This window comes from Martes martes, assembly GCF_963455335.1.
Source record: "Martes martes genome assembly, chromosome: 12".
NCBI lineage: Eukaryota > Metazoa > Chordata > Mammalia > Carnivora > Mustelidae > Martes > Martes martes.
Window position 1 is genome coordinate 75,245,272 of NC_137900.1, and position 17,117 is coordinate 75,262,388.

A 17,117-nucleotide genomic window follows, 5' to 3' on the forward strand; every position below is an offset into this window, starting at 1 on the left:
TGACGCTCCTATTACCAATGAGCACAGCTAATGTTGATTTCACAGCTAATATTGATTTCAAAATACCATTTCCCACTAAAAGGAACTGGGACTCAGTGAAGTAGCCAACTGCAGCACTAAGACAGGGAAGGTAAAGAAGATCTGAACTATCTTCAGCCAGAAAGTCAGGAAGTGTTCAAATGATGATAGGGGTATGTCAAAGGGCCACAAAAGCCAGTGTGAAAGGGCTCCTACTGGTCAAACCTGGGAAAGTTGAACACAAAATGAAAAATAATAGTACAAAACCTATAGAATAAAATAAGAATCTCTAAGACCATACTGACATGAAAAAAATAAGTACTAAAGCCATACAGACCTAATGCACAGTATAATGAATATAGACACCATAATTATATTATAATTATGTGATGTAATATACTCACTACATCACCAATCATTACAATATATAAATCTATCAAAGTAACTTGTTACACACCTTAAATTCACACAATGTTATGCATCAAATTCATTCATAATGAAGGAAAGAAGGAAGGAAGGAAGGGAGGGAGGGAGGGAGGAAGGAAGATGTGAAAAGAAAAAAAAAATCCTTTGTAATAAAATTCCAGGTAATAACTGTCAAAGGAAGGACAGAATTAACAAATCTCCCATAAAGCAGCCAACACAGTAACAAAAAATTTTTGCAATGGATGATAAAATTTTTGAGTGAAAAGAGATGAAGAACAGTTTATTTATATAGTCTCAATGATTCACTCTACAAATTAATTACCAAGAAAAACAGTAATTTTACTAGGAAGAAACTTGGCAAAAACCACCTTAATAAGTGATCAAAGTTAGTATCACCAGGAACTGGATAAACTGACATCATGTGTCTCTTGATTTAATCAACTGACAAAAAGGTAACACTGTTTCAAACAGACATTCATATTGAGAGACAGTCTATGAAATACCCAACCTGAAATCGTCACAAATGCAAAGATCACCAAGGACAAAAAAATGAGGAAATGTTCCAAATTAAAGGACTCTAAAGAGACATGCCAAATAAATTAGCCTGATACTGGTATAGATCTTTACCAGAAAAAATTCTCTTATAAAGAACATTATTTCTGCAATAGGTGAAATTTTTAAAAGGTCTATGGATTAGAGAATCCATATTCTCTAATTTTTGTACTGTATGAATGTTAATTTCCTGATTTTTATTAACTAACTGTGTTTAGGTAACAACATCCTCATTCTTAGAAAATACACACTGAGTTTTCATAAAGAGGCATCTTGCCTGCAACCTACTCTCCAGTATTAAGAGGAAAAAGAAAAAACTACCCACTCAATATAATCAGAGAGATGATGAAGTAAATATGAGATGATGTGAACTAGGGAGTCTGGATGATTCTGGTTATAAGGGAATTCTTTGTACTATTCTTGCAACTTAAATTATTTCAAAACAGAACTACTAAAATACCATAAACTTCAGAATATGAGTATATATCTTTATGATGTCAGGGTAACAAAGGATTTCTTTTTCTTTTCTTTTTTTTTTTGGATATATATATATACACACACACAAATTTTTAAAAAATTTAAAATATATATAATAATATTTAATATATTATTATATTAATAGTAATGTATTAATATAATAATATATTAATATTATTATAATCATATATAATATAATATATTAATAATAATTAATAATATTAATATATTTATATATTAATATTATTATAACACTATTTTAAAATATATATTTTTATTTTTTTATTTATATATATATATATATTTTTTTTTTTTTTAAAGATTTTGTTTATTTGAGAGAGAAAGAGAGCACTAGAGAGAGAAAGCACAAGCAGGGGGAGCAGCAGGTAGACGGAGAAGCAGGGAGCCCGACATGGGGCTTGATCCCAGGACCCTGGGATTACAACCTGAGCCAACGAGGGCAGACTGCTTAACCAAGCCATCCAGTCGCCCCAGGAGATACATTTCTTTTTTACTGATGTAGAAAATAGGATACACAGAGGTTCCACAACTTGCTCAAAGTCACACAGCTAGTTAAAGGATGAAGCTACAGTTCACTAATTTGTTTCTCCTGAACAATGAAAATAATGACAAAGAAAAAAAAGTTGGTTTTAGTCACTGATTCATTCATTCAGTCTTGAGTTGAGTTCATTAATTCAGTTCCAAACAGTTTTTAAGGCTACTAAAAGCAGGCCTAGGTCCTCTGGGGGGAAAAAATGCATTTTTTTTTTTCAGGTCACCTGCAAAAGTGGGTTCCTTGATCATTTCTAACAGCTTCCCAATCTCTATCAAGCAGTGGTCCTAGACTCTGCCTTCTAAACTGAAGAATACACTTTCCTTGGCTTTGTAGCTCAATGGCCTATGCTAACAGCTAATGATTTTATTTAATGGATAGACCTTTCTCTGAATTCAGCAGTAATTTGGCATATTAGATAACAGGCAGGTGTGTGTCTATCCTTCTATAACCTTTCTTGGTCCTAACATATTAACTTCAATTTTTTAAAAAATTTATTTTTTTTAAATTAACATGTAATGTATTATGGGTTTCAGAGGTAGAGATCAGTGAATCATCAGTCTTATATAACACTCAGTGCTCATTATAGCACATGCCCTCCTTAATGGCCATCAGCCAGTTACCCCACCTCATCCCCATCCCCCAGCAACCCTCAGTTTGTTTCCTATAATCAAGAGTTCCTTATAGTTGGTAACAAAGGATTTCTTAAACAAGACATAAAAAACACAAATATAAAGAACATGGCAAATAAATCTGACTAAATAAAAATACCATGACAAAAATAAACCAATAAGCCAAAAATGGAAGAAACTATTTGTAACACAACAAAGGACTAGTAGGTATGATATATATTTAAAAATTCCCACAAAAAGAAAACAAGAAAAAACCAAGAAGCCAAACACACACACACACATAAAAAATGGCAACAAAGTTAAAGAGTAAGGGACAATGGCCAATAAATAAAAATACATTCAACCTCAAGGGTGATCAGGAAAATCTCACAGCAGCATTGTCCATAATAGCCTCAAGCTAAAACAGCCCAAACGTCTATCAACAGAGGAATGGATAAACAAACTGCAGTATATTCATACAATGGGTATCTATACACTTGACAGTACTGAGAATGAATAAGCAATAGCCACATATATGCATATATAAATATGGATGAATCACAAGTCACAAAAGAAGATGAAGAACATGATACCATTTACATAAAATTCTAAATAAAGGATGAAAAAATGTTTAAATTAGCACTTAGGGCTGCATAATGCGTGGTAAGAAAAACACACACAAGGGAAAAGCAGAAAAGCAAAAGAATGATTACCATCAAATTTGAGACTGATCATCTTGGGGCAGGGAGGGAGAGAACATAATCAATGAGAGAGCTACAAAGAATGTTTCTTCAGGCTGTATAAATATATTATTTCTTAGCCTGGGTGATAACTACATGGGTGTTAAGAAATATATTTGCATATTTTAGAAGCTCTTCTAATGGTATAATGTATGTCACTAAAAACAGTAATTATGACTTAACCTAGGAACTGTAAAGAACCTTAAAAAAAAAAAGAACAGAAAGTGAAGTAGGAAACGCTCAGGAGACTGGTACTGCAGAAGCCAAGAGGAAAAAAACAAGGGAACAGTGAACTGCATCAAATATTAGTGAGAAGCAGAGTAAACATTCACATAATATTAAAAAAAAATTTATTATTCTCTGTTGATGAATTAGTTATCTTAAGACGGAGACATTACTTTCCATTGAGATTTACTGAAATAATGAAAAAGGATGTTAATATTCTGATATTGTATATTCAGAAACCAAAATTCTTGATCATATTTTTAAAATGTCCTCCTCCCACAATGTAGGACATTAATTACATCAACAGTATATATTCAGTTACTAGAGTAAGTGCAATTCTGCATTTGACAGCCAAGTTTTGGTAAACTTTAATCACAGCCTCAATTATGTATTGCTGAAACTGTGATTACAAAGACCTCTGGGCTCTACCAAACTGGATATGCTGAGTAGAGGCTGGTAACCAATATTATAACACAAAAATCTGGTTAGACCAAAACAAAAATTTTAACAATGTAGGAACATGAACTACAATTCACTTGGCTTTTCCAGTTATAACAAACAAAAAGCTTTTACTTGGAAATAAAGTTACAAACTACTTTCCAGAAAATGCTGGACACTTGGCTAAGGATTAATTTTTCTCACCTGTAAAATAAATATGGACTAAATACCACTTAAGGGCTCAATAAGCAGTATTTCATGATGTCATATGAGAAAGGGAAACCAATCACAATGGGAAATAAAATTTAATACTGATCTAGATAATAAACCACACTTCTGAGGGCTGCAAAACCAAAAAGTATCATTACATTAACCTAATGATATAACTGGGCCATTTACTGCTTCTTCCTTTTTTGTTTTAAAACTATAAATCTATTGATAACTAATTTTAAATAAGGATAAAAAGCTCTTCAAAGCAGTATTTGCAGAGACAATTCAGAAGGCTGTATTTTTATTAATGAAAAAATGCAACTTCACACAAATTAAAGGTAAAAACAGGAGTTCTGATATTTAAAAAAACAAACAAAATAAGATAAACTCTCTTCTCAAAGAAGAGGATTTCTAAGGGATTATGCCATTTACATAAAGGGCACTAATTTAGGCCCTTGTTTTAAAACACCACTGCTTCAAAGAGAGAAGCATTTCTTTCAAGAGCACTTATATCAATATTCTATGGCTATAAATCAACACATTCAAAGCCATGTTAATATGTAACACTATTAATTTGAAGGAAATGGTTATACGGCTTATAAAAGAATGTGTAAGATGAATGTTAGAAAATAAGTTTTTAACTCAATTTTAGATAATCCATTTGTTTTTGCCAACAGAATCTACTAATATTAAGATTTAATCAATGAACACATTTTATTCCAAGATTTTTTTTCTTTCCTTTAGAAATCCTGAGAGAATCCAAGAAGAAAAAGGGTGATACATATGGATTAATAAATAAACTTATAATTTCAGAAAACTTGCTTTGTGACTCAAAATGGAACTACTCACCAAAAGCAGCGGCCATAGGGGGTTCAAGGGATGGCTGGCCATCACCAGTAGGAAGGTCTAAACGAGTGAAGTCTCTGCTTTTGTCATTATTATATTTCACATTAAGGCTGGTGAGCTTGGAGAAGTCAATACGCAGAGTGCAGCATGCATTATAGATATTCTGGCCATCCAGAGCCTAAAGCATGTAAGAAAGGGACTGATGTTTTGCAAGACAACAACACTGATAAATCAAGTAGCTTCTACTTTGACAGAGAGTGGCAATCAAGTATAAAGCAGAGAGCAATGGACTAATAGCCAAAGACCTGTGTTTACTTGCACCTCTGTCACTCACTATGTGAACATAAGAGAGAAAAAGAAAATCTCAGTTTTTCACAATGTTATAATAACCCCTATCTTATCTGTGGTAAGATCAAATGAAAGAAGAGAAATGTAAAAGCTTGGAAAAATATTATACATTATTGAGCATCGTACTAAATATCATTTTAATTATTTTGTCCCAACAAATGTTTAAGAATGATTTGATTTTATATTTCATCTTTATTTTTTAGTATACTTTATGTAGGTTAAGATGAAATAAAGCCTTTGTAAATGGAACTTGTAAGAACCACAACATATGAAGTATCTATCTCTTTTTTTTTCTCTAGTAAATTATTTTATAATAGTCTGAATAACAATCTGAGGGAAATTTTGCAGTCAGTTCTGATATAAGACCAGAGATCAGCAAAGCCTCCCTTCACAATAACAAAAACTTATCAAAGGGATATTTGTAGTCACTTGACTTCCACAAATGCTAAGATTTATAAAAACAGAAATCAGAAACCAAAATACCTAAGAAAATGCAAATATACAAAAATATTTATAATAAGTTACTGATGAGTACATTATCATAATGGTATAAAATAATATATACAGACAAAGGGTAGAGCAAATATAAAGTCTCTCCTCCTAATCAATAGGTAGACAGTATACAAAAAACTACTAAAAACCTTAGTCCCTATCTTTGAAAAGAAATTAGAAATAATTCAGATACTAATACCAGAGAGAATTAGGGTTAGGAACAGATCTCAATAAGACATGGGTGAAATATAACCAAAATGAACATGAAATCTTATATCTTGTCAAAACCCCAGCGCGCGCGCGCACACACACACACACACAAAAGGAAAAAAAAAGGGCAATATAAACCAACAGCAGCAAACTTCCTAAAATGTAGTATCTTCACCAATTCAGAGCTCAACAAAATTCAATAGCAAATATGGTTACAAAAACGATGATATCAACCAATATGGCTAATTTAATAGAAGAAAATGAAGACACAAGGACAAAGATAATTCTACTTTACCAGTCAGATTTTATTAGGAATACTGTGCTCCACTCCAGACTTTATATATGACAGAAATGAGTCCCAAAGATCTAAGAAGTGATAATGATTTGAAACCATTTCATATGAAGGAAGTTAATTTTTACTTATTATTTTAAAAAGCATATGGAACAGTGCCTTTAAAAACAAAATTTTATATTATGTATATACTATAAAAACACATGGTGAACTACAATAAGGGAAAAGACATGATGGCATTCTTTGCTATCACTGAAGTGACTGATAAATGAAAAATAAAGAAAGATCATAATTACCATTTTGGCATAATGTGCATTCACTGGGTCAGCATATTGAAGCAAGGCTTGAAACTGATTATTCTTTGTAAAGGTGATAATCTTCAAGACTGTGCCAAATTTGGAAAATATCTGGAAAAAGTTCACATTAGCAAGGAAAAAATTAGGCTAATGTATCTTTATAAATACAACTTGATTCATGAATTCCATTTTTATTTTATTTATTATTTTTTAAATATTTATTTGACAGAGAGACACATAGCGAGAGAAGGAACACAAGCAGAAAGAGTGGGAGAGGGAAAAGCAGGGTTCCCACCAAGCAGGGAGCCCAATGGGGGGCTTGATCCCAGGACCCCGGGATCATGACCTGAGCTAACGGCAGAGGCTTAACGACTAAGCCACCCAGGTGCCCCCTGTATTCCTTTTTTAAATGAAAATAATTTCCTCTATTAAAACTGTTGGTACAGGGACACCTGGGTAGCTCAGTCGGTGAAGTGTCTGCCTTTGGCCCAGGTCATGATCCCAGGGTCCTGGGATCAAATCCCACATTGGGCTCCTCGCTTGGCAGGGAGCCTGGTTCTCCGTCTGCCTCTGCCTGCCACTCCCCCTGTATGCACGTGCACGTGCACTCTCTCTGACAATAAAATCTTTAAAAAAAAAAAAACAACTGTTGATACAAAAATGACTTATACCCATGCATGGCTTAAAACAGTGCCTGACACAGTGCGTGACAACAGGCACTCAAGTATTTCACCTATTTTACAGTATGTCATAATTGGCACAAAACTGAAAACATGACACTACAATAGGAATTAATCAGTGTTATGAGATAATGGTGTTACAAAGCATATGAATGAAACCGGAAGAGTCCTATGGATCAGCTATTTCACCCTGAGAATCAGCGTCTATTTCTTGAGATTTTTATAGGCAGAGAAACTACAAAATGTTCCTCTAGAGGCTGCTCTATTAATTCATTCAATATTCACAGAGCGCTGTTCTACACCCTGAGAAATCAGCAGTGAATAACAAGAGCCTCTGCCTTGAGGAAGGATAGGCCATAAACAAACAACATGATGTCTCATCATAAAAAAGTGTTCTGGATAAAAATGAAATGAAAAAGGATGAGAAATATCAAGTGTTGGGGAGGATGTGGAGAAAACAGAACCCCTGTGCACTGTTGGTGGGAATGTAAAATGGTGTAGCTGCTATGGAAATAGTATGGTGGTTCTTTGAAGAAATAAAAAATACAATTACCATATGACCCAACAATTCCATTTCTGAGTATAAACCCAAAAGAACTGAAAGCAGGGACTCAAAGAGCTATCTGTATACCCATGTTCAACAGCCTTATTTGCAAAAGATGGAAGCAACCTTAAATATCCACCCACAAAAATGTGGTAAATATACACAATGGAATATTACTCGGCCTTTAAAAGAAAGGACATTCTGACACATGCTACAACATGGATGAACCTTGAAGACATTTAAGTGAAATATGCCAGTCACAAAATAAAAAATTATGCATGACTCCACTTATATGAGTAACCTAGAACAGTCAAATTCACTGAGACAGCAAGTATAATCTTAGTTACCAGGGGCTGAGAGAAAGGGGAAATGGGGAATTATTGTTTAATGGGTTTCAGCTTAGGAAGATAAAAAAAGTTTTGTAGATACAAGATGTTTGGTGATAACTGAAAAACAATGTGAGAGTACTTAATGTTACTGAACTACACACTTAAAAGGGGTTAAAATAGTAAAACGTATATATATTTTAAACCCCTCAAAATAAACCATCTTAAAGTCCAAATACTAATTTTTGGCAAAAATATTCTTTAACATATTATCAGCTCAGAGTCAGACACTTCTTAGAGGAAATAGTACTATTCACCAAGATTTGTGGAAACAATTTGTCCTAGAAGAGCTAACCAAAAAATGTTGTTATTTAAAATCAGATGTCTGAGGGTTCTTTATTTAATGTCTTTAAAAATGTAGATAATTTAATTATGTTCATATTTAGAACTCCAGGATCTTAATCTCTCATTTAACTATTTTGAAAAACATAAGTAATTTGCTTTTGTATTTTTTAAAAAGGATTTTATTTATTCATTTGACAGAGAGAGACACAGCAAGAGAGGGAATACAAACAGGGGGAGTGGGAGAGGGAGAAGCAGGCTTCCCGCCAAGCCATCTGGGGCTTGATCCCAGGACCCTGGGATCATGACCTGAGCCAAAGGCAGACACTTAACAAATGAGCCACCCAGGCACCCCTTGTTTTTGTATTTTTAATGGTCCTGTAACAGGCATTTCTTCAGTATACTTGTGTGTCCTAGATAATAGTCTTAGAATTTATAAAAGAATACCAAACTGCTATTATCAAATACTATCTCTGAGCGTCCTTAATAGCCAAATGGTCCTCCCTTTTTAACTAGGAGGCCTGTGTGTCTCAGTCAGTTAAGTGTCTGCCTTCAGCTCAGGTCATGATCTTGGGGTGCTGCTCAAGCCCTACGGCAGGCTCCCTGCTCAGCGGGGAGTCTGCTTCCCCCGTACCCTACCCCAACTCATGGTGTCTCTCTCTCAAATAAATAAATAAATAATTTTTTTTTTTTAAAGGACCAAATTCACCTTCTTCTCACATGACTATCAAAGAATATAGATTTTATGTTGTATCTTTCTTTAAGATATAAGCATTCTTGGGAAAAGGTCTTGTATTTTCCTTATTTCCACCTTTGGTGATACATATGGTCACACACATACACCCCCCAATCTAAATATTATGAGTGCATCAACTGAGTGTTGGCTAAAGGAGTACCAACAGATTTTTTACTGGAGCCACAGGTAATATTCTAAAGTACAAGATTATTTCATATATAATTTTGCCCTGGTGTACCTCTCTAACCACATTTCCTGATACTTTTTATACCACACTATTTACACCAACAATGTGCAGTTGTCTATAGTTCTCTAAATACACAAAGTGGTTTCAGACTTCTAAGCCTACACGTGTGGGTATTCCCTTTTCTTAGAACTCTGTGCCGAAACCAATATATTTTCATTTATCTTTCCAAAACTCAGCTCAGGAAGTAATGACACCAGAAAATTCTCTGCCTCTCCCAAATATGTACAGAGTTCATTCTCTTTCCAGAGTATTACTCCCTTCTTGGTCTTGAATATAAGTATTTATTTTGTTTTACTTACATTGTACTATACATTTGTCTACTTGTCTGCCTCCTTTAATTAGACTGAGAGCTCCTTGAAGGTATATACTTTGTCTTAGTCATTTCTATATCACTGAGTATAATTCTTGACATATAAATAGGTATACAGTAATGCTTATTATTAACTGATAAAGGAGTATACTCAGACCTGATTGGAGAATTATGGCAACACACAGTTTTTTGTGTTTTTTTTTTTAAAGATTTTATTTATTTATTTGACAGACAGAGATCACAAGTAGATGGAGAGGCAGGCAGAGAGAGAGGAGGAAGCAGGCTCCCCACCAAGCAGAGAGAGCCCGATGCGGGGCTCGATCCCAGGATCCCGGGATCATGACCCAAGCTGAAAGCAGAGGCTTTAACCCACTGAGCCACTCAGGCGCCCCAGCACACAGTTTTTTAAGAACAAAAAACATGCCTGGGTGGCTCAGTGTTAAGCGTCTGCCTTTGGCTCAGGTCATGATCCCAGGGTCCTGGGATCGAGTCCCACATCGGGCTCCTTGCTCAGTGGGGAGCCTGCTTCTCCCTCAGCCTGCCACTTCCCCTGCTTGTGCTCTCTCTCTCTGACAAATCAATAAATAAAATCTAAAAAAAAAATGTTTTAAACATTTTTTTTAAGATTTTATTTATTGATTTGTCAGAGAGAGTGAGCACAGGCAGACAGAGAGGCAGGCAGAGGCAGAGGGAGAAGCGGGCAAGGAGCCCGATATGGGACTCGATCCCAGGACCCTGGGATCATGACCTGAGCCGAAGGCAGCCGCTTAACCAACTGAGCCACCCAGGCATCCCTAAATAAACATTTTTGATGTTAAGATATTAATGAAATAGCAAGAACATATAATTTGTTCTCAAATTTGGAATAATTTTACACTAAATTATGCATAGAACCTAGTTAATTTTCACATAACTTTCAGATTTCCTTAATGCTTACATTCTTTCTCTCATTTAACTTGAACACCAAGTACAATGTACACCCTGACTGTTGTTTGGCTGTGTGATTTTTAACTGAATGTGCTAACAGAATATAAATGGACTGAACTAGGGGTGCCTGGGTGGCTCAGTCATTAAGTTTCTGCCTTTGGCTCAGACTGGTGCTGGAATGGAGCCCCACATCGGGCTCCCTGCTCAGCGGGGAGCCTGCTTCTCCCTCTTCCACTCCCCCTGCTGTGTTCCCTCTCTCACTGTCTCTCTCTATCATATAAATAAACAAAATATTTTAAAAAAATTAATAAATAAAAAACAAATGGACCGAACTGGCTAATCATGGAGAGTTATCCAGAGTCCCCTCGACTGTATTTGCTGAGAAAGGAACTACGAAGATCATTCTGATACTTCTGAACAAAGTAAGTGAGGACCAACATCAGGGAATCCAGGCTAATGCCTCAAGTGTGATTTTTAACATCTTTTCATAATTACCAAAATACTAATTTTTAAACAAATTTGGTCTCATAAGATTATCATTCAGGAAAGTTTAATATGTATAGATTTATTAATATTGATTACAATAATAATTTGACTCTGTGACTCTATTTCCCTAATATATTTATTTTGTTGTCATAAACACACAGACTCAACTCTTGATGTTTCCTGTGCATTTTAATCTTTTCAAACTTTAAAAATGGGATAAAGAGAATACTAAGATCAAAGTCAGGTAAAATTAATCATCATGATTTTTATAAAAGTAGCACTTACCAGAGACTGAAAAAGTATATTTGTATTCACTTGTAAAAAGTGTACTGGCCATAATTTGTTTACAACAGTTTTTGTACCCAACAAAACAGTAAGACTTAAGAACCAGAATTTTATTTTATTATTATTATTTTTAAAAAGATTTTTTTTTATTTATTTGAGAGAAAGAGCGAGCACGAGCAGGTAGAGAGGCGGAGGGAGAAGGAGACTCCCTGCTGAGCAGGGAGCCCAATGTAGGGCTTGATCCCAGGACTCCAAGATCATGACCCGAGTCGAAGGCAGATGCTTAACCAACTGAACCATTCACTGTGCCCCAAGAACAAAAATTTTACATTACTAGCACTGACTCTTTCAATATCAAAATAATTGCTTTTTCCAAGTTATTTTTCTTTGTTCTGCAATTCAAAACGATCAGTCCTTTATCCCAAAGACATTCATCTAATGGACATTCATAAAGGTCCCCCATAAATAACAGTACTTGGAAGTACCAGATTATATGAGAACACTGTTTTGAACTTTTTCAGTGCACAAAGGAATTTTTTAGTATGCAGGTTGAATTTACATTATGGATCAGTCGATAAACGTCCTCTTTATCTATTAATACTCTATGTGACACCATCTAATCCAATGGTTTTAATTACTGCCCATACGCTGATGATAACCACATCTCCAGCCCTGAATTCTTACACCCAATCCAGACTTATTTACCAACTGTCTATTCAACATCTACCACTTGCATGGCTAATAGGAAGCTTAACATCTCCAAACCACTACCTCCCACCCTTGCCCCAAGTCTTTTTGCCCCTTCACTCAGTCTTCACTATCTTAGTACAAGATTGCTGTATTTTACCAGAGGCTCACACCCAAAGTCTAAAAGGCATTCCTGATTACTTCTCTTTTTCTTCATAATCCACATCTACTCAAACCATCCGCAAATCCTTCCAAATACATCCATTATCATCACTTCCTGTGGCAACATCCTCATGTGGGTCTCACCATCTCTCATCTGGACTATGACAAGATCATCCACTTACGCCTATACGTTTATTCTTAACATAGCAACAAGAGTGATTTCACTGCAACATAAATCTATCATTTTACTACTGTACTCAAAATCTTCTAATAGCTTCCCATCAGCTGGATCCCAACCCTTCTGAGACTCTATCATTTATGGCCTTCCTACTTCTTACACTACAACAACATAGTCTCATTTCTGATATTTCAACGCATTAAGCACACTTCACTTTAGAGACTCTGTACTTCCTGTTCTGAGTAGATCATTATGCTACCACACGTACACATAACTTATACCCTCACATGCTTCAAGCCTCTGCTCAAATGTCATACTGAAAAGCTCCCTTAGCCGTCCTCATCTGAAATAGCACTGCTCTCATCTCAGCCACTCAATCCCCTCACCATGAGCTAAAGAAAAAACACTAGCTTCAATGGATGTTAGAGAACAGTTAAGCTAATGGCAACTCTTCAGCAAAAAAGGATAAAATAATCTGCTAATTAATTATAGCAGAAGCAGCAAAATCCACACTTCCATGTACTCCTTCATCACAATATTCATCACATTTTATGCTATTACTTATGAAATTATATCTTAATGGACAAGACAATAAGAGCAAGGATCAGTTTATTACTAGCATTTTAGTAATGCAATTTAGTAATGTAATCAAATACAATTTACTAGCATCTGATAATTACAGCTAACATTTCTTGAGCACTTAATATGTACCTTTCAAATATATACCTTAATATGTACACTTCTCTAGGAGCTTTTTTTTTTTTTTAAGATTTTATTTATTTGACAGAGAGAGAGATCACAAGTAGGCAGAGAGGCAGGCAGATAGAGAGGGAGAAGCAGGCTCCCCGCCGAGCAGAGAGCCCCATGTGGGGCTCGATCCCAGGACCCCGAGATCATGACCTGAGTCGAAGGCAGAGGCTCAACCCACTGAGCCACCCAGGCACCCCCTCTAGGGGCTTTGAATGCATACAAATAATACAAAGATACAAAGAGGGTAAGTTACTTGCTCACTGTTATAGAGACAGTAAGTGACAGAGCCAAGATTCAAACCAGCTCCAGACCTTGTATCCTTAATCATTATGCTATTCTACACTTTCGTTGGCTAATGATACAAAGTGCTGGAGGAGAGGGCTTAACATAATTAGAGAAAGACTGAAGAGGTAAATTTGACCTGAAAATTGAATGAGGTAGATTCAACTAAGTGACTATCTCAGGGAAGAGTGCTCCAGGCCTAAGAAATAGAAATGGACTAAGACAGGAATTAACTGGGGGGAGGGGAAACAGTAAAAGGGCCAGAAAAGCTGGGGGCTAAATAAGCAAAATATTAGGAAAAGAGGTTAAAGAGATGGGGAGAGGTCTGCATATGGGAACCTGAAGGGCCTTAGTAAGGACTTTGGTTTTATTCCACCAGCAATGGGAATGGAGTGCAGTTAACTGAAAGGCTGAGAGTCTTACCCCAATGGTTACTACGTAGACTCTCAGAATCACTCCTCTTCACTCTGAAGGACCCTGTGATCTTTTGGGAGAGAAACAAGGTTTGTTACTGCTCCCAGTGAAACGATAACTGGAATGATGGGACAGGACCACATGACGGTAGCTAAGTTCAAGGATGTTTGATGGCAATGTTAACCACAGGAACAAAAACACCTTTTGTAAGTAAGATAGCAATAGCTTCAATGTTACAGTTACAAAAGCAAATGCTGCTGATGGATCACAGAGTGTTCAGTAACACTCTGGGGTAACAAGAGAAGAAAATCTACCAGAACCAAGAAGCCAATCACTTAAGCAACTGTTGAACCCTTTCAAGGAATGAGGGTGGCTATGGATAGCACTGTTAGAGCCCTCCCTAAGACACATTTCACAAATGCATTTATTTAGAAAATGGCTTGCAAAAAGCTATCATACGGAACACAGTAGGCTTAATAAATGGTATATTCTGATATTTACATGCATGGCACAGGAACTCTATCTGAGCTTTATTGCCAATTAGTACAAAGACTGTGGGAGAGTAACAACTTTCAAAGACCCCAGTTTCCTTATTGATAAAATGTGAGACTAGGATGGAATGCAATTCAATTCTTAACTACACATGCACATATACACCCCTATGGTTCTTCACTTAGTAGTATAAATCCAAAGGTCTGGAAAACAATTAAATGATTCTGGACTGACTTGGTATCATGTTATGCAATATATATTGAGACATAAATATGAAATAAGCATGTTTTAGTGTTTTAACATTTTGATATACGGGTTAACAGGTATAATGAAATGGAATCAATATGCATTGAGAGGACAAAAACTAACTGAAGGTTTTGGGCTAGATGCCAACGTTCATGCATACAGGTTACCAAGTAACTGTACATTTTGAGGGTATGTGTATATATGGAGCATTAGTTAAAAATATAACAAGCACACAAAACAAACACTGGACTTCAAATCAAGAGGCTTGAGTTCTAACTGGCTTTTCAATTATTCTCTACAATATTCAATTAATCAATTACTGGAGTCTGTTTTATCCACTATAAAATTATGTAAATAGTGAGTTTCCAGTTCTTAAATTCAATATATTCATAGTAGGCCATGATTTGGTGGAGTGTCTTTTATTACAACAGTTTAGAAATATTAATGAGTAGCCTATGAAAATTACATTGGCTATCAGTCAGTACTTGATACTTCTATTTTACATATGCAGAATTATCACACACCTTTCTTTCAGAGTTTTTAAAATGAAAATACTCATATGAAAGGAGTCAAAAGAAATAAGTTAGTTGTTTTCTATATTGATTTAACTTTCTAGGAATAATTACTACTAGCAGTTTTTATAGGATTTTATAATTTGTTCATTTTCATGCTTAGGTAATAAGAATTTCTTATATACCCCTTTAAATCAAGTATTTTAGTTAGAAAAAGGAAGCTATCAAAAAGTTATCTCTAGGGTGCCTGGGAGGCTCAGTTAGTTAAGCATCTGCCTTTGTCTAGGTCATGATCTCAGGGTCTTAGAACCGAGTCCCACATTGGGCTCTCTGCTCAGTAGGGAGTCTGCTTCTCCCTCTCCCTCTGCCGCTCCCCCTGCTTGTGTTCTCTGTCAAATAAACAAATAAAGTCCTTAAAAAAATTTATCTCTAATTGATACTATTTCTTACCTGAAACAGGATGTTGAAGGCTTTTTTAAAAAATTATTATTATTTAAACAAATATACCAACCAAAATCAACAACCAAAAAAACTCTAAAGATAATAAAACATCAAGGGTTATGGAGGTCACATGTGTCTCTTTTCTTAAGCGTGTTATTCCACTTTACCTGATGAAGAACTTCCAGAGTAACAGGGTAAAAGAGGTTTTCAATAATTATTCGGAGCACAGGGCTCTGCCCAGGTAGGATTGTGCCTTCATTGGTAGGAGCTCCAGGAAGGGCCAGACTTCCCGACTGGACAGCACTGACAGCCTGCAATGCAGCTTGGGCTCTCTATAAAATGATCCAAAATGAGAACTTTTAGTTACACTGAAGCACTACATGAATCCTAAAAATCAGCTGGTGTAGAGTACTATGAAGTAATATAGTTAAATAAAAATATACATATCTACTTTCTCTAGATGCACATATCCTAAATCTGTAATCAGTTAAGATTCAAAGACTTGCTTTCATGTAACAATGACACAATATTTAAGAAAGGTGCTTAAATTTACTTGAATGAAAAAAAAACACATGGCGAAGAGGAAAATTTGGAGATGGATTTTTATCTCCTAATTTTTTCAAAGAGCATGTGTGCAAATGGGGGTAGGGTGGGCGAAGTGAGAGAAGAGAATCCCAAGCAGACTCCACACTGAGTGCAGAACTGACATGGGGCTCAATCCCACTACCCACGAGATACAAGTATGGAAGAGAGAAGCTACAGTGGTTCAGAGGGGGTTAGGTATGCATCTCTATAGGAAGGCATCCTGGCATGAGCATCACGTGAGCCCAAGCAATGTCAGGAGAACATCTGTGTGGTCGGGCTGCCTGGCAAGGGGAACATGAGCCCAAACAAGATATGAACCTTCTATGTGTGGGGGTGGCTCAGTGCTAGACATAAGAACCTGAGGAACAGAAGAAGGGTACAAAAGACAACCAGAGGAGAACAGCCTGGGCAGGACTGTCAGAGCCCAAGGACAGTGAGGAAAGGGTCCACACAGCGTGGACTAATACAGTGAAGATAGTCTGAGCAAAGTGAAGACCAGGTCCATGAGGGCCTGAACGGGGTAAGGAGGTAATTCAATGGCAGGGCAGCCTGGCATGAGATGTAAGAGCACAAGCAGGGTCAGGCAGACAAGCTTCTCCTCTTTTTTAGTAAGACGACAATATTTATTTATAATTAAACATTTATGGAACACTATGTGCAGGCATCATTCTAAGTACTCACTACACAAATATCTCTAATTCTCACAACAATTTATGAGGTGTGTACTTTTTTTTAAGATTTATTTATTTGA

The 17,117-nt window shown here is 35.9% G+C and overlaps 1 protein-coding gene across 2 annotated transcripts in view; it reads right to left on the bottom strand.

Moving 5' to 3' along the window:
* Window positions 1–17,117, bottom strand: part of PTBP3 (polypyrimidine tract binding protein 3) — a 107,441-nt gene that overhangs the window by 24,781 nt on the left and 65,543 nt on the right. For both annotated transcript variants that reach the window (XM_080819794.1, XM_080819795.1), the window contains exons 5-7: window positions 15,949–16,113; window positions 6,735–6,845; window positions 5,100–5,274 (exon numbers count right to left, since the gene is read on the bottom strand). In XM_080819794.1, coding sequence (XP_080675920.1) covers window positions 5,100–5,274; window positions 6,735–6,845; window positions 15,949–16,113 — 451 coding nt within the window. The remainder of the gene's footprint in view (window positions 1–5,099; window positions 5,275–6,734; window positions 6,846–15,948; window positions 16,114–17,117) is intronic.